The 18,881-nt window shown below is 45.5% G+C and overlaps 1 protein-coding gene across 2 annotated transcripts in view; it reads right to left on the bottom strand.

Moving 5' to 3' along the window:
- Positions 1 to 6,486: 6,486 nt before the first annotated feature.
- The window catches only part of LOC122542249 (cytochrome P450 2D17-like), a 46,178-nt gene continuing 33,783 nt past the window's right edge, over positions 6,487 to 18,881 (bottom strand). Inside the window, exons 8-9 of one of the 2 annotated variants that reach the window (XM_043679790.1) lie at positions 17,528 to 17,669; positions 6,487 to 6,791 (exon numbers count right to left, since the gene is read on the bottom strand). In XM_043679790.1, the coding sequence (XP_043535725.1) occupies positions 6,739 to 6,791; positions 17,528 to 17,669 (195 nt within the window). In that variant the 3' untranslated portion in view covers positions 6,487 to 6,738. Of the gene's footprint in view, positions 6,792 to 14,344; positions 14,864 to 17,527; positions 17,670 to 18,881 lie in introns of those variants that run through there. The other variant, XM_043679789.1, reaches the window with a different exon arrangement.

Here is an 18,881-nt window from a genome sequence, read left to right as displayed (position 1 = left end):
GTAGATCATTCCACATTCTCACCATGAATGGATCATAGGAGCTCTAGAAGATGAGGAATAGGAACAGAAGCTGGCCATTCAGCCCATTGGGCATGGTACACCATTCAATATGATTAAGGCTGATCTTCAGATCCACTTTCTCGCCAGGTCCCATGTCTCTTGAATCCCCTGAAAGAACAAAAAAAATGTCCTTCCTGGCCTTAGACAATGAAATAGCTGCAAGACTCTGAGGTAGAGAATTCCAACGAATCTCAACCCTTTAGCTGAAGTAGCTTCTCCACAGCCTTGGTTCAAACATGGACAAAAGAGTTGAAATCTGGTGTGAGAGCGACTACCCTTGACATCAAGGCAACATTTGTCCGAGTGTGGAATCAAGGACACCTAGCAAAACTGGAACCAATTGGTATCAGGGGGCAAATTCTCCGGTGGTTGGAGTCATACCTGACACATAAAAAGATGGTGTGGTTGTTGGAGGTCAGTCATCTCAGCTCCAGGACACCTCTGCTGGAGTTCCTCAGGGTAGTATCCTAGGCTCAACCATCTTCAGCTGCTTCATCAATGACCTTATGTCCTCCATCATAATGTCAGAGGTAGGGACGTTTGTTGATGATTGCACAATGTTCAGCACCATTCACAATTCCTCAGATACTGAAGCAGTCCATGTTCAAATGCAACAAGTCCTGAACAATATCTAGGCCTTGGGCTAACAAGTGGCAAGTAACGTTTGTGTCGCACAAATTTCAGACAATGACCGTCTCCATTATGAAACAATCTAATCACTGCCCTTTGACATTCAATGGTGTTACTATTACTGAATCTCCCATTGTATTCTGGGGGTTGCTATTGAGGAAGTGGTGGAGGCTGGTACAGTTGCAACATTTAAGAGGCATTTGGATGGGTATATAAATAGGAAGGGTTTGGAAGGATATGGGCTAGGTGCTGGCAGGTGGGACTAGATTGGGTTGGGATACCTGATCGGGATAGACGAGTTGGACCAAAGGGTCTGTTTCTGTGCTGTACATCTCTCTGACTCTATGACTCATAGTCCCAAATGATCAGCATCTTATTTTGAGATCGTTGGCTCATGTTTTATTTCATAGACCAGCAGAAACAAACTCACAGAGTCGACGCTATCAAGCCAATTTACATTTTTATATGTTTCAATTTGATCGCCTTCCATTCTTCTGAGTTGCATAGAATATCTCTCAGGTTTCTTTATGAATTCCCCACAGGATTTCACTTTGTAATGATGAACTCAAGTGCTGCTCTCTCCCACAAAAGAAAACTGTCTCTCGTTATTCCATTCCATCAAAAGTCTTTTTCTCAAAACTTAAAGAGCTCTATCAGATCATACCTTACTCTTTTTTTAGGAATCAATCTCTTTGTTGGTTATTATCCTTATAGATTGTCTTTATTCCTTTTCTGTTGCGTCTATATTTCACTGCCTTTTTGTTCAGCTATTAACTCTGTGGATAGAGCTCCAGCAATGACCTATTCATGCCCCTCATGATTTTCTAAATCTCTACAAGGTCACCCCTCAGCTTCCGATGCTCCGGAGAAAACAGCCCCAGCCTATTCAGCCTCTCCCTGTATGGTATTTGGCTATTACACAAATGGCCCTTTTCTCTCCCGTTTTCAATAATCTTACATCTGGTAAATAAAAGTGTTCATAGAAAATGAACAGCATTTCAGCCCTTTTTGTTCATCTCCCTATGTTTTATTTTTTTCCAGTGTTGTTCACTGGAGATCCCAGGCCAATCCTGGAGAGTTGGCACCATTTGACACCTCAATGTTCATATTACATTATTCCTTCGTGGGACTTAGGCATCACTGTTTAGGCCAACATTTACTGCCCATCAGAAACAAAAACAGAAATTGCTGGAAAAAGCTCAGCAGGTCTGACAGCACCCGTGGAGAGAAGTCAGAGTTAATGTTTCGGGTCAAGGGTCACTGAATATAAGACCATAAGAACTAGGAGCAGGAGTAGGCCATCCGGCCCATAGAGCCTGCTCCGCCATTAAGATCGTGGCTGATGTTTTCATGGACTCAGCTCCACTTACCCGCCCGCTCACCCTAACCCTTAATTCCTTTGCTGTTCAAAAAATATCTAGCTTAACTGTAAAAACATTTACTGAAATAGTATCAATCACTTCACTGGGAAAGGAATTCCATTGATGAGCAACCCTCTGGGTGAAAAAAGTTCTGCCTCAACCCTGCGCCCTCTAACCTTGAGGCTATGCCCTCTTGTCCTGGTTACTCCAGCCAGTGGAAATACTCTCTCTACTTCTATCTTATCTATTCCCTTCATAATTTTATACGTGCCCCCTCCCCCTTCAATCTTCTGAGTCCCAATGAATATAATCCCAATCTACTCAGTCTCTCCTCATGAGCCAACGCCCCTCAACTCCGGAATCAACCTCATAAATCTTCTCTACACCCCCTCCAGTGCCAGTACGACCTTTCTCAGGCAAGGATCATCTGAGACTCACTCCACAGATGCTGCCAGACCTGCAGTGATTTCTGTTGTTGTGTCTGATATACAGCATTCGCAAGTCCTTCAATTTTTATTTATTGCCCATCTCTCGTTGTCCTAACGGGCAGTTAAGAGTCAATCACTTAGGGTGGGTCTGGAGTCACATGTAGGCCAGACAATGTCCTTCCCTAAAGGACATACGAGGCGTTTCCAGCAATCGTAGAGTCATCCAGCACGGAAACAGACCCTTCGGCCCAACCAGTCCATACCGACCATAATCCCAAACTAAACTAGTCCCATCTGCCTGCTCCTGACCCATATCCCTCTAAACATTTCTTATCCAAATGTCTTTTAAATATTGTAACCGTACCCCGTTCCAGACACAAACTATACTCTGTGTAAAACACATTGCCCCTCATGTGCTTTTTAAAATCCTAAAAACATGCCCCAGTCTTGAAATCTAACAGCTGCATGGTCATCTTTTGACTCTTAATTCCTGATGTTTTAAAATTGAATTCAAATTCCACCATCTGCTGTAGCGCGGTGTGAACCTGGACCTCTGGAACATACAGTAATCCCGGATCTCTGAGTTAACAGTCCAGTGATAACATCACCAGGCCATCATCTCCCCTTCTCTAAAGGACATTAATGAACCAGAGAGGTTTCTCCAATTATTGGCAACATTTTCATGGTCAACGTTGGACTCACCATTCCAAGAAGCTGGCATCAGTGGGATTTGAACCCTAGTCCTCAATCTCCAGGTGAACATTTCAGTGATGACACTAGGCCATCACCTCCTCATATTCAGTCAGAGAGTGGTGGGCCTTCATTGCCAGGGAGCCCAGTGGAGGCTGGGAAGTTAATTATCTTCAAGGCAGAGATTGATAAATTCTTGATCTTGCAAGGAATTAAGGGCTACAGGGAGAGTCTGGGTAAGTGGAGTTGAAATGCCCATCAGCCATGATTAAATGGTGGAGTGGACTTGATGGGCCGAATGGCCTTGTTTCCACTCCTATGTCTTATGGTCTTATATTGACTACCTCATCCCAAAGCATTACGCCTCTGATAATCACAAATTAAATTTACTTATAGATTTGGAATTCAATGATCAGACGTGTGTGGTAAACCTGAATATGAGATTCTTTGACAATGGTTTCAGATCACTTGAAGATAATGTTCACAAAACCAAAATTAATTTCTATATGATGATTAGACAGTTTGAAAGGATATAGAGAAAGTGAGGACTGCAGATGCTGGAGATCAGAGTCGAGAGTGTGGTGCTGGAAAAGCACAGCAGATCAGGCAGCATCTGAGGAGCAGGAGAGTCAACATTTCGGGCATAAGCCCTTCGTCAGGATATAGGCCTTGCAAATTAATTATTGTTTTGAAAGGAAATGTATTCTTTTCCATGCGCTTTGTAATGGTATTTTAAGTGGAATTCTACTCTATTGAATTAACAAATAATATAACAAACAAATAATATTATAAACGATTTTTTCAGCAGGAAGCTAAACCTGACGCAGAGTCAACAGACTCGATCTTTAACTCTACTTTCTTTCCGCAAACAGAAACTACTGGAAAAGCTCAGCAGGTCTGGCAGCATCTGTGGGGAGAAATCAGAGCTAACGTTTCGGATTGACTGACTTCAGTTCTGAGGAAGGCTCACTGGACCCGAAATGTTAACTCTGCTTTCTCTCCACAGATACTGCCAGACCTGCTGAGCTTTTCCATCAATTTCTGTGTTTGTTTCTGATTTGTAGGGTCCGCGGTTATTTTGGATTACTTCCTGCAGATGCTGCCAAACAATTTCTGCTTTTGTTTCTGAATTTGCCAATTATGTTGTTAGCAAGCAGTCTTAAAGTCTCCAAATATAATGGCTTTAATACTGTTGTAATTTCAAAATGTTGAGCTTGCTCCACTTAACAAGGTTTAGATCTTTCTTTCTCTCTGCAGGCGTGATTAAGTATGGAGTAGAGGTTAGAAACAAAAACTACAGATGCTGGAGATCTGAAACAAACACAGAAAAAGTGCTGGAGAAACTCAACAGGTGGAGAGAGTGTGATGCTGGAAAAGCACAGCAGGTCAGGCAGCATCTGAGAAGCAGGGCTTCTCGGGCATAAGCCGTTCCTCATTTTCTCCTAGTTGCTTCCAGCCCTACTGCGAAGCCTCTTCCAAGGATGCCTACCTTGAAGAGGTACTCCATTCCTGATGAAGGGCCTATGCCCGAAACATCGATTCTCCTGCTCCTCGGATGCTGCCTGACCTGCTGTACTTTTCCAGCAACACACTCTCTCCATCCAAGGAGAAGGAGAACCGACGTTTCAGGCATAAGCTGTTCATCAGGAATAGAGAACTTCTTCAAGGTAAGCATCCTTGGAAGAGGCTTCCTAGTAAGGTTGAAATTAACTAGGAGGAAGTGAGGAAGGTCTTATGCCTGATACGTCGATTCTCCTGCTCCTCGGATGCTGCCTGACCTGCTGTACTTTTCCAGCACCACACTCTCGATTCTGATCTTCAGCATTTGTAGTTCTCACCTTCTCCTCACTTTATTGGATGTCCAAGTTAGCTGTTTGCTGTTGTGGAGCAGACACTGAGACCATGAATGCAGCTATTCAAAGGACTGCAACAGCATTGTTAAAGATGTGGTGGGTGGGGGGGGGGGGGGCTGCAGAATTAAATTATTTTGGAACTTAACCCAAGTAGCATATTGAGGTCCCCATATTGTGTATAGTTTCTCAACAACAGTGTCAACCTGTCAAGAGCCTAAAGTGGTAGGGAGCTTCAGAAGCTTCTTGAGGTGTGAAAAATGCCATGTAAGCGCACATTATTTATTTCTTTTTCCAAACAAAAGAATTAAAGGAGCAGTCCACATGGTGCTGGCTTTACACATCTGACTTTGATTAGAGTTGCCAAATCTGGTATTTTAATGTAACATCCCTCATGGAGAATGGTACAGAATATCTGATAGGAATATCTGACCACAGTCTGAATGCTGTCTCACACACTCAAAGTACTTTAAAAGAGATTTCCCAAAGCATCACATGTCCAGTGTGCTTTGGATGCCTAATTGCCATCATTTATACAGGTCTGACAAACGACCATGATCGATCAATGGAGTGATGTAAGTTGTATTAGGTAATAGCGAGTTTTGAGAAGATTTGAGAAGCTCAGATTGAGGTTCTGGATGCAGGTTTGCTCGCTGAGCTGTGAGTTTCATTTCCAGACGTTTCATCATCATACTAGATAACATCTTCAGTGAGCCTCCGGTGAAGCAGTGTACATGATTCCTGCTTTCTATTTATATGTTTGGGTTTCTTTGGGTTGGTGATGTCATTTCCTGTGGTGATGTCATTTCCTGTTTTTTTTCTCAGGGTGTGGTAGATGGGGTCTAATTTGATGTGTTTGTTGATAGAGTTCCAGTTGGAATACCATGCTTCTAGGAATTCTCATGCGTGTCTCTGGCTTGTCCTAAGATTAGGTAAGAACAGTCTCTTGCTTATTTTCTTCTGCTCTTGGATCATTTACATCTGACTGAAGTCTAAAAAGGAGTTGACGTTTCATCAGAATAACAGCAACTCGAACAGTGCATCCATGCTCCATAACAGTGCCAGTCCAGATTACAGGATCTGGTCTCTCGAGAGTGGCTTGAACCCACAGCCTCCTGGCTGGAAGGTACCAGGCAGAGCTGACAGCCCTGTGCCAAGTAAAGGGGGATTTCAGGAAAGAATTGAGGATAATGCTGCTCAAAGTACACCCACAGCAAACCCCAACTCCACATGCATCCTGGGAGGAAGTGAGGACTGCAGATGCTGGAGATCAGAGTCAAAAAGTGTGGTGCTGGAAAAGCAAGCCGATTAGGCAGTATCCGAGGAGCAGGAGAGTTGACGTTTCGAGCATAAGCCCTTCCTGATGACTCGCCTGCTCCTCGGATACTGCCTAATCGGCTGTGCTTTTCCAGTGCCACACTGTTTGACTCCACATGCATTCTGCAAAGTTGTGGCTTTGTTGAGCAGCCGGACAAAGTCTACAGTACAGGATATGACAGGCTTTGTTCCCACAGCAATGCTGTTGACTTCTAACTGTCCTCTGGGCGATGCATACTGCTCTGTCCAACGACATCCATATTCCATGTAAAAGTAAAAGTGGCCAGACCTGCATGGTTGCTCTGTCCTTAGTGACAGATGACCAGTGGTGGTTTAACCTGAGGACTCACCATGCCTCAGGTGAGGGGAGAGGTTGAGAAGGAGAGGCCCTTCAGGGTAATCTCAGCCGAAGGCAGGAATTGAACCCACTGTTGTCGGTGTAACCAATCCTCCCTCTGACAATGAAAGGAAAAACATTGAGTCATCAGTGATGGAATATATAAGAAGGCCATTGAAGGCTCTTGTGGTGTGGTGGTAATATCCCTACCTCTGAGCCAGGGGTCAAGTCCTATCTGCTCCAGAAGTGTGTAATGATATCTCTGCACAGCTCAATTGGAAAATATCAATAAGGAGGTTATTCAGCCCATTGCGCACGTGGGCTCTGTGTTGGAGCTCCCAAGATTCATTCTCACCAAGCCCTCCCAAATACACGACCTCTCTAACCCAGAAAGTCAAGGGCAGCAGATACATGGGAACGCCATCACCTGCAAGTTTCCCAACAAGCCACTCCCCATCCTAACTTGGAAAATATCGTTGTTCCTTCACTGTCACTGGGTCAGAATCCTGACATTCCCTCCCTGAGGGCACTCTGAGAGTCCATACACGATATGGACTGCAGCGGTTCAAGAAGGCAGCTCACCAGTGCCCTCTGCAGGCCAATTGCAGATGGTCGATAAATGCTGGCACAGCCAATGCTGCCCAGAACCCCTTAATGATTAAAACAAAATCCCACTTCTATATTTTATCTAAAACCCAGCTAAGCCTTCCACTCCAAATATTTACCTAACTCCTTTTGAAACCCCTGAATTGAATCTCCTCACACCTTCATAACTCACTGCTTAAAATTATTTTGGTCTCATGTTGTCACTGATATCATGTTTTCCAATTCCAATTCTTCAGTCACAGCTGAACAGTCCCTCCTTATTTACTCTCGTAATAGAGCATAATAACATAAAGAAACATGCCTGAACTGGAGGAGGACCCAAAAACGTCTAGCTTTTGACAGTGACAAATGGCAATGGGAAGCCAGTGTCTGCGTTCAGGAAAGGTGACGTTAAATGGGACTTGGAGTACTCCTTTGCTTGTAACTATCTGTGTTGTAGGTTGTTGTGTTTTCTGCAGATTAATCCCTGCTGACATGGTTGTAATGGAACAGTGTCAGAACTGAGCTTTCTGGGCCATTAAGCAATGTCTTGCAATCAAGAAAGCTCCATTTAAATGTGTGAGGGGTGAAAAATCAGCCTCATTTTACATCTTCCCATTGAACTATGTGGAAGACAGACCTTAAAATCTCCATCGTGACTCCATAGACTGCACTCCCTTCTCGAGAGTGAGACGCACGTTACAAGATAGGTGGGTCTTAGCTTAACGAATCTCATCCTTAACACCACTCTCCTATCCACTCTTGATGACTCCTCAACTTGTTACTAATTAAGAATCATAGAGTCCCAACAATGTGGAAGCAGGCCACTTGGTCCACCAAGTCCACACAGACCCTCTGAGGGACATCCCACCCAGACCCATCCCCCTTACATTTCCCACGTGTAATCCGCTTCACCTGCACATCTTTGGACTGTGGGAGGAAACCACAGGCACCAAACAAAACCCACGCAGACACGGGGAGAATGTGCAAACTCCACACACACAGTCGCCCGAGGGTGGAATCAAACCCGGGTTCTCTGGCGCTGTGAGGCAAAAGTGCGAACCACGGAGTCACCGTGCTGCTCAACAGAGGCTGTAAGGAAAGGGATTCTGGATCTCAAGATGTGGCAGATCAAAACACAATGACAAAGGTTGAGTGATAAAAATGGTAAATGTGTGAGGATCAGACGTGAGATAGCACAAGATAGCAATAAGAGTTGGTGGGTATGATGTTAGGCTGGAAGCACCTAACCAGGCCTGATCAAAATTAATACAAGAAAACAGGGGTGCTTTGATATGAAGCAAATTTATTAGTTTAATCTATTTAATATATACATGAGACACACAGAGTTACAGTCATAGAGTCATACAGCATGGGAATAGACTCTATGGTCTAACCAGTCCATGCCAAACATAATCTCAAATAAACTAGTGCTACCTGCCTGTTCCTAGCCCATATCCCTCCAAACATTTCATATTCATGAACTTATCCAAATGTTTTTTAAACATTGTAACTGTACCCGCATCCAACACTTCCTCAGGAAGCTCATTCCACACACGAACCACCCTCTGTGGTAAACATTTGCCCCAATGTCTGTTTTAAACTTCTCTTCTCTCACTTTAAAAATGTGCCCCTTAGTCTTGAAATCCCCCATCCCAGGGAAAAGACAACTACCAATAACCCTGTCTATACCCCTTTGCTACTCATTGACTACAGTTCAGCCTTCAACACTATTATCCCCTTGAGACTGATTACCAAACTTAGTGATTTCGGACTAAGTCCCACTCTCTGCAACTGGATCCTCAGTTTCCTGACCCACAGGCCACAATCATCCTCACTAACACTCAACACTGGAGCCCCCCAGGGATGCGTACTCAGCCCCCTACTATACTCACTGTATACCCATGACGACGTTGCCAAATACCGGACTAATGCCATTTACAAATTCACTGATGACACCACCATAGTCAGTCGAATCTCAGATGGCAACGAAACAGACTACAGATGGGAGGTGGAAGACCTGGAAAAATGGTGCACTGAGAACAACCGAGCTCTCAATACCAGCAAAACCAAGGTACTCATTATTGATTTTCAGCGGGATGTTACTCATGCCCCCCTACACATTAACAGCTCAGAGGTGGACCGAGTGGAGAGTGTCAAGCTCCTGGGAGTGGTCATCCACTACAAGCTTTCTTGGTCTCTTCATGTGGACGCACCGGTTACAAAGGCCCAACAATGTCTCTTCTTCCTCAAGCAGCTGAGGACATTTGGCGTGATGGTGAATACCCTTGCCAACTTTTATAGGTGCGCCATCGAGAGAATTCTGTCTGGATGTATCACCACCTGGTATGGCAACTGTACCATTCAAGATCGGAGACGGTTACAGAGGGTGGTGAACTCAGCCCGGACAATCACAAAGGCCAACCTCCCATCTATAGAATCCATCGACCAGGCCCACTGTCAAGGAAAGGTCACCAGCATTCTCAAAGATCCATCCCACCCCGGCAATGTTTTTCTACAACCTCTACCATTGGGGAGACGGTATAGAAGCCTCAACACACACACACACCAGCCGGTTTCAAAACAGATTCTACCCTACTGTTGTTAGAATACTGAATGGACTCACAAACTCTTAACATTCTCCTGTCCCTGTGTTTTTGTTTTTGCCGCTGTTTACCTATTATTTACTATCTATGCTACTTAACTCTGTGATGATTTGGAGATGCCGGTGTTGGACTGGGGTGTACAAAGTTAAAAATCACACAACACCAGGTTATAGTCCAACAGGTTTAATTGGAAGCACTAGCTTTCGGAGCGACGCTTCCAATTAAACCTGCTGGACTATAACCTGGTGTTGAGTGATTTTTAACTCTGTGATCTGCCTGTATTGCTCACAAGACAAAGCTTTTCACTGTGCCTCAGTACACCTGACAATAAATTCAATTCACTTCAATCCTATAAGGTCTCCTCTCAACCTCCGATGCTCCAGTGAAAAAAGCTCCAGCCTATCCAGCCTTTCTTTATAACTCAATCCTTCCGTACCCGACAACAGCCTAGGGTGGCATGGTGATTAACACTGCTGCCTCACAGCACCTACAGACGGGTTCGATTCCAAACTCAGATGTGGAGTTTGTGCATTCTCCCCGTGTCTGCGTGGGTTTCCTCCGGGTGCTCCGGTTTCCTCCCACAGTCCAAAGATGTGCAGGTTTAGGTGAATTGGCCATGCTAAATTGCCCGTAGTGTTGGTGCATCAGTCAGAGGGAAATGGGTCTGGGTTAATTTTTGGAGGGTCGGTGTGGACTTCTCCGGCCAAATGGCCTGTCTCCGCACTGTAGGGAATATAATCTCTTCTGAACCCTCTCCAACTTCTCATCCAGCTGACTGGTATGTTCTTCATATATCTGGCAACCCCTGTTAATATATCAAAGGTCCATCCCTAAGTATTTCCATCTAAAAACCAACACCTCATATTCAGTCACCAAAGACTGGGGAATGAGGGAAGTCTCTGCTTTTGCCACTGGGAGATGGCTATTGGTGTTACATCAGTCCTGACCCAGCAGAGGGAGATGTGTCCTCGGATATCAGAATGCAGAGATGGATGGTGCAGGAGAGCAGTGTAACTGAGCTGCAATTACTTATGCCTGGTAAGCGTGAAGGAGCAAATGTTTCTGAGCCAGTCACAATAACTGGCCTTTGATGAACTGATTTTGATTTGTGTGGCCGTGCCTTACTTAAGCAAAGTAAAGTAATGCTTCAATTAGATCCCTCTCCTGCAAGCTCCTGGATCGTAAAGAGATAAAGAACAAAGAACAAAAGAACATTTACAGCCCAGGAACAGGCCCTTCGGGCCTCCAAGCCTGAGCCAATCCAAATCTACTGTCTAAGTCTGTCACCCAATTCCTAAGCATCTGTATCCCTCTGCACCCCACCTACTCATGCATCTGTCCAGACACATCTACAGTGCTTGCCTCTACCACATCTGCTGGCAACGCGTTCCAAACACCCACCACCCTCTGTGTGAAGTACTTGCCATGTGTATCCCCCTTAAACTGTTCACCTCTCACCTTGAATGCCTGACCTCTCGTTATTGAATCCTTCACCCTGGGATAAAGTTTATCTCTATCTACCCTGTCTATACCCTTCATGATTTTATAAACCTCAATCAGGTCCCCCCTCAATCTTCTTTTTTCTAATGAAAACAAACCTATCCTACTCAACCTGTCTTTATAGCTAGCACCTTCCATACCAGGCAACATCCTCGTAAACCTTCTCTGCACCCTCTCCAAAGCGTCCACATCCTTTTGGTAATGTGGCGACCAGAACTGTACACAGTATTCTAAATGCGGCCGAACTAATGTCTTGTACAATTTTAACATGACTTGCCAGCTCTTATACTCAATACCCCGTCTAATGAAGGCAAGCATACGATGACAGTCCCTTATGCTTTCTGCTACTCCACCAATCTTCGTGTCATCTGCAAACTTGCTGATAAAATAAATAGAATCCCTACTGTGAGGAAACCAGCCATTCACCCAGCAAGTCCATGTCAACCCTCCAAAAAGCACCCCACCCAGACACACACCACCCCTCCATGCATTTCCCATGGCTAACACACACATCCCTGCATGCTATGAGACAATTTCCCATGGTTAACCCACACATCTTTAGACTGTGGAAGGAAACCAATGCAGACCCAGGGAGAATATGCAAACTCCACACAGACAACTACCAAAGGCTGGAATTGAACCCAAGTCCCTGGTGCTGTGAGGCAGCAATACTAACCACTGAGCTACCACACCAACCCATAGTAAGAGGCCCCTAGTTGTTACTCCTTCCAGCACTGGCACACAGAGGCAGCAATGTGTACCATCTACAAGATACATCACTCCAATTCATTCCATTCACAGCATCTTTTATCTAGAAGGACAAGGGCAGCAGAGACATGGGAACACCACCCCCTGCAAGTTCCCCTCCAGACCACTCACAATCCTGACTTGGAAATATATCACCGTTCCTTCACTGTTGCTGGGTCAAAATCCTGGCATCCTCTCCCTCAGGGCATTGTGGGTCAACCCGCTCAAATGGACAGCAGTGGTTCAACGAGGCATCTCCCCTCTGCCTTCTCCAAGACATTTAGGAACGGGTAATAAATCCTGAACTAGCCAGAGACACCTACATCCCTAGAATGAACATAAGAAAAAAGGCCAGCTATTTGCCCACAGGGAGGGGAAGTGATGGCCAAGACTGATATTAATTCAGAGACCCAGTTAGTGTTCTGGAAGCCTGGGTTTGAATCTTGACATGGTAGATAGTGGAATTTGAATTCAATAAAGAATCTAACAATGACCATGAGTCAGGAAAAGCCCACCAGGCTCACTAACATCATCTAGGGAAGGAAACTGCCATCTTTACCAGGTCTGGCCTACATGTGACTCCAGACCCACAGCCACCTGAGGGTAGAATTGAACATAGGGCCCTGGCTCTATGAGGCAGCAGTGCTAACCACTGAGCCACTGTGCTGCACTTACCCTTTTAGAAGGAAGTGACCGTGGGTTTGAAAGATACGGTCAGAGGATCATTGGGAATTTTATCGCACTTTCAGGATGTATTTCAATCTCTTGTAAGGCATCATATCAAATGGCTCCTTAGTCACAAGATGTTGGTATATCTATGAAATTCACAGAAGCATTCCCCATGGCAGATTAACACTCAAATATGCAAATAGTATAATTCAATTCCCAACGGCTGGTGGGGTTTGAATTGGCTGGAAGTGATGTGAATGATCCCATGACAGAGATGTCTGGAGGGAGATGTTATTGTGCAGAAACTCTTAACAGTGGACATAGTTCATATAATATTGAATAAAATGCAATCTTAGCAAGACTTCGATTCAAACATCACTCTTAAACCAATGGGCTGAGGAGTGGCACATGGCATTTAATTTAGATAATTGTGAGGTACTGTATTTTGGAAAGGCAAACAGGGCAGGACTTATACACTTAATGGTAAGGTCCTGGGGAGTGTTGCTGAACAAAGAGACCTTGGAGTGCAGGTTCATAGCTCCTTGATGGTGGAGTCACATGTAGATGGGATAGTGAAGAAGGTGTTTGCCTTTATTGGTCAGTGCATTGAGTAGGGGAGATGGGAGGTCATGTTGCAGCTGTGCAGGACATTGGTTAGGCCACTTTTGGAATATTGTGTTCAATTCTAGTTTCCCTGCTATAGGAAGGATGTTGTTAATTTTGAAAGGGTGCAGAAAAGATTTACAAGGATATTGCTGGTGTTGGAATGTTTGAGCTCGAAGTGTCGGAGGCTAAGGGGTGACCCTATAGAGGTTTACAAAATCATGAGGGGGCAAGGATAGGCTGAATAGCCAAGGTCTTTTTCCTGGGGTAGGGGAGTCATGGCTTTGAGCTGAGAGGGGAAAGATTTAAAAGGGATCTCAGGGGCAACTTTTTAACATAGAGCATGGTGCGCGTATGGACTGAGCTGCCAGAGGTGGAGGCTGGTACAATTACAACATTTAAAAGGCATCTTAAAAGGTTGGGAACATGAATAGGAAGGATTTGGAGGGATATGGGCCAAGTGCTGGCAAATGGGACTAGATAAATTTAAGACATCAGATCGGCATGGACAAGTTAGACTGAAGGGTCTGTTTCTGTGCTGTACATCTCTACAACTCTATGACTTATCAAGCATCCCGATCTCTTTTGAGAGCTCCTGTCATAATATTGGAATTCTCATCACTCTTGATATAAAGAGGCTTCTCTGGAGCTCCCTGTTGTCTTGACTGATGGCTGCCTTACGTTAATGGTCCCAATTTTCATTGGGAAGCATTCCTTCACATAAAGGATTTAAAGCTCAAATCTCCATTGCCCAAATCCACCACTTCTCCCTCCAACGTGCAGTTGTTACTGGGCAAAGGAAGTTTGCAAAGCTGAGATCAATTGAGTTAGAAATCACACAACACCAGGTTAGAGTCCAACAAGTTTAATTGGAAGCACTAGCTTTCGGAGCGCCGCTCCTTCATCAGGTGGTCATCAACTACCTGATGAAGGAGCGGTGCTCTGAAAGCCCTGTTGGGACTATAACTTGCTGTTGTGTGATTTTTAATTTTGTACACCCCAGTCCAACACCGGCATCTCCAAATCATGACTGACATCAATAAAGTTTTCTAACTGAGACAGATGGAACAGAAATGGATCAATGGAGTTAGTTATAGACCAGCAATGATCCAATTGAATAGTGGCATGGGTCTAGAAGGGCCAAATAGCCTATTCGCACTCAAACATATGTAAACCACCCTCTACATTGCCAATCATGAGATAAAGAAAGATGATCCATCTCCTTATCATTGATTCACAAGCCTTCTCTGGAGAGAAACCCACCTCCTTATCACTGCCATTCACAGGCCATTGTAGTGGACCATCCTACTCCTTAGTTCCAGCTTATACGGTCGTGGTGCCATTATGATTTTGAACGAGCCTTTGAGGTCTGGAGGTGAGGTTTTGTCAGGCCAACGAAACTCAAAGTTCTGAAGCATAGCGGTGAAGAAAAGGAAGAGCTCCATTTTGGCTAGTTTCTCCCCAAGGCACGCTCGCAAACCTGTCAGGTGAATCAGGAAAGGGGAAGGTTTACCGACAGCTAAGACACCTCCCAACATGGGCAGGATACTCAGATACCCCACTGGGAGGGAGGATGGACATTGGCAGGTGCTGCGATTTGTGTCTACGTGGCCATTTCCCAGCATGACACCCCTCCCCCCAGGCCTCCTGGAGGTAGTCAGCAAGCTCACCTGTCTGCAAGAGCTGGGCAGTCACCTGACCTGACCAACTTGAATCGTTCGGCCCTCTCAGTCCCCAATGGGCCAGGCCCTGGTAAACCTCCTGGTAGTAGGCTGAGGATGCCAGCACCTCGAAGCAGGCCTTGAGGCCCACCCCAACTGCCCAGTTTCAATCACAACTGAGAGTGGGAGGATCACCTTCCAAGGATGCTGACTGAATCATCGAATCCCCACAGTGTGGAGGCAGGCCATTTGTCCCATTGAGTCCACACCGACCTTCCAAAGAGCATCCCACCCAGATCCACTTCATCCCTGGGACCTTGCGTTTTCCATGGCTAATCCGACCCTCTGAAGGGTAACCCACTCTGACCCATTCCTCTACCCTCATACTCTACATTACCCCCTGACTAATGCACCTAACCTACACACCCCTGAACACTATGGAGCAATTTCCCATGACTAATTCACCTAATCTACACATCTTTGGACGGTGGGAGGAAATCGGAGCACCCGGAGGAAACCCACACAGACACGGGGAGAATGTACAAACTCCACACTGACAGTTGCCTGAGGGTGGAATTGAACAACCCGGGTCCCTGGCGCTGTGAGGCAGCTGTGCTAAACACTGAGCCATCAGGCAATGGTTATTCTTTGTTTTTTGCGTGACCAAGTTCAAGAACTTGTGGAGTTTCTGCCTCCATCTTGAGGCATCGCTTTCTCACTCTCTCTCTCTTTCTATCTCCTTCTCTCTCTTTCTCTCTCTTTCGCTCTCTCTCTCACTCTCTCTCTCTTGCTCTCTCTCTCACTCTCTCTCTCTTGCTCTCTCTCTCACTCTCTCTCTCTTGCTCTCTCTCTCTTTCTCTCACTCTCACCCAAGTGTGGCTACTCCTTCAAGCCAGACTGCCCAGCTTTGAGAGACTGCTTGCTGCCCTTAATTGTACAGTGAGCTCCTCCCTCCGGCTGTTAATTAATCAAATTGGAGGAAATCGCTGTTTTGGGCACCACGGTCAGCACTGCTGCCTCGCAGCCATAGGGTCCTGGGTTTGATTCCAGCCTCATGTGACTGTCTGCGTGGAGTTTGCACATTCTCCCCGTGTTTGCGTGGGTTTGCTCTGCGTGCTCCGGGTTCCTCCCACAGTCCAAAGATGTGCAGGTTAGGTGAACTAGTCATGGGAAATTGCTCCATAGTGTTCAGGGGTGTGTAGGTTAGGTGCATTAGTCAGGGGGTAATGTAGAGTAATAAGGAATGGGTTTGGTTTGGTTACTTTTCAGAGGGTCAGTGTGGATTTGTTGGGCTGAAGGGCCTGTTTCCACATTGTAGGGATTGTATGATCTTCTATGATCCCTCCAAGGTCCTAGATTCATGGAATCATGGAGATGTAAAGCAGATGGAAACAGACCCTTCGGTCCAACTCGCCCATGCCAACCAGATATCCCAACCCAATCTAGTCCTACTTGTCAGCACCTGGCCTGCAATTGTACCAGCCTCCACCACTTCCTCTGGCAGCTCATTCCATACACGCACTACCCTCTGTGTGTAACAGTTGCCCCTTAGGTCGCTTTTATATCTTTCCCCTCTCACCCTAAACCTATACCCTCTAGTTCTGGACTCTCCAACCCCAGGGAAAAGACTTTGTCTATTTACCCTATCCATGCCCCTCATGATTTTATAAATATCTATAAGGTCACCCCTCAGCCTCTGACACTCCAGAGAAAACAGCCCCAGCCTATTTAGCTTCTCCCATTAGCTCAAATCCTCCAATCCTGGCAACATCCTTGTAAATGTTTTCTGAAACATTTACAAGTTTTGCAACATCTTTCCGATAGGAAGGAGACCAGAATTGCATGTAATATTCCAAAAGTGGCTTAACCAATGTCCTGTACAGCCACAACATGACCTCCCAACTCCTGTACTCTATACACTGACCAATAAAGGAAAGCATACCAAATACCTTCTTCACTATCCTATCTACCTGCGACTCCACTTTCAAGGAGCTATGAACCTGCACTCCAAGGTCCGTTTGTTCAGCAACACTCCCTAGGACCTTTCCATTAAGTGTATAAGTCCTGCTAAGATTTGCCATCCCAAAACGCAATTATCTAAATTAAACTCCATCTGCCACTTCTCAGCCCATTGGCCCATCTAGTCAAGATCCCGCTGTAATCCGAGGTAACCTTCTTCACTGTCCACTACACCTCCTGACCACACTGGGCTCTGATGTTAGGGTCGGATGTTAGGGGGCGCCTCTGACCTCATTTGCCAAATCCTCTCAATGGCAGCTCATAACCCAACTGCCACAGCCCACACTCCGAGAAAGGTCAGCAAAACAATGTAAGAATGGAAGTCCATAATTACAAATACCGTCATCGTCCCAACCTCACAACAGCACAGCCCATTCATTCGGAGCTCCCATGGGGGGGTAAGGTGAAAATCCCCATGCGTCTGAAATCCAAAACGTTTAACCGGTGACGGTTCACTTACTCACCCATCGAGAATGGAATGAAGGCATCTGGTTTGAAGAACTCTCCATTTTCATTCAGAAAGTTTTCGGGGTTGAACTGGTTTGGATGCTTCCATTGGCCCTCCTCAAGCAAGACTGATGACAGGTTTATTAAAACAACAGTGCCCTGGAGTAACAACGCAAAACAGTGCCGAAGCACATGGTTACACAGACATATTGAACTCATTTCACGCACATGCTATTAACTTCATAGCCTGGGTTTTTCAATCAGGCATATAATGAAAAGAACTAAACACATTCCCCCTCATATACCATCGACTGGAAAACACTGTCGACATCTCTGCCTATAATCTAAGGATATTTACACACAAGAGGAAAAAGATAGGTTTCTAAACAGAATCTGATATTTTCTTACTCTGAAGTCCAGTTTGAAACCTTATCCCAGTCTCTTCCTTCATGTGGGTGGCTCGGTGGTTAGCACTGCTGCCTCACAGTGTCATAGACCTGGGTTCGATTCCTGCCTCAGGCAACTGCCTGTGTGGAGTTTGCACGTTCTCCCCGGGTCTGTGTGGGTTTCCTCCGGGTGCTCTGGCTCCAGTTTCCTCCCACAGTCCAAAAAATGTGCAGGTTAGGTGAATTGGCCAGGTTAAATTGCCCATAGCGTTAGGTGAAGGGGTAAATGTAGGGTCTGGGTTGGTGTGGACTTGTCTGTTCCCACACTGTAAGTCATCTAATTACCTGGTTTTCAACTTGATCACCCAGACTTCATTGACATGAATGACTTTACACTGTTACCCTCTCCATAGATGTGGTGACTCAGTGGTTAGAACGGCAGCAGGGGCCCAGGCTGGGTTCCAACCTCAGGCGCAATGTTGCTTTCACATGAACTGAGCTCCTCCATTGAGGATGTTTCTTTCAGTTCCCTTTACAGTCTACGACATTTTCAGCAGACGTACGGCAATGCAAGTTGAAGTCCTCAGCCGCTCTCAAATCCCCTTTCAAAAATCATTCCATGCATCCGGAACACTCCAGCACTGAGTCTCACCAGGTCGGGCCCACCTCCTTTTTCCTTCAATCTGCTAGAGTCCAGTCAATCCTGTCCCCTCGCTGCAGTTATACAGGAGACCACAGTAGCAATGCTGTGTGCAGCTTTGGATGCGAGTATAAGAGGTACAGTTAGTAAGTTTGCAGATGACACCAAAATTGGAGGTGTAGTGGACAGCGAAGAAGGTTACCTCAGATTACAACAGAATCTGGACCAGATGGGCCAATGGGCTGAGAAGTGGCAGATGCAGTTTAATTCAGATAAATGCGAGGTGCTGCATTTTGGGAAAGCAAATCTTAGCAGGACTTATACACTTAATGGTAAGGTCCTAGG

This window comes from Chiloscyllium plagiosum, chromosome 39 (genome assembly GCF_004010195.1).
Source record: "Chiloscyllium plagiosum isolate BGI_BamShark_2017 chromosome 39, ASM401019v2, whole genome shotgun sequence".
In the NCBI taxonomy this organism is placed as follows: domain Eukaryota; kingdom Metazoa; phylum Chordata; class Chondrichthyes; order Orectolobiformes; family Hemiscylliidae; genus Chiloscyllium; species Chiloscyllium plagiosum.
The sequence above is the reverse complement of the archived record's forward strand: the minus strand, read 5'-3'. Positions and strand labels throughout refer to the sequence as shown.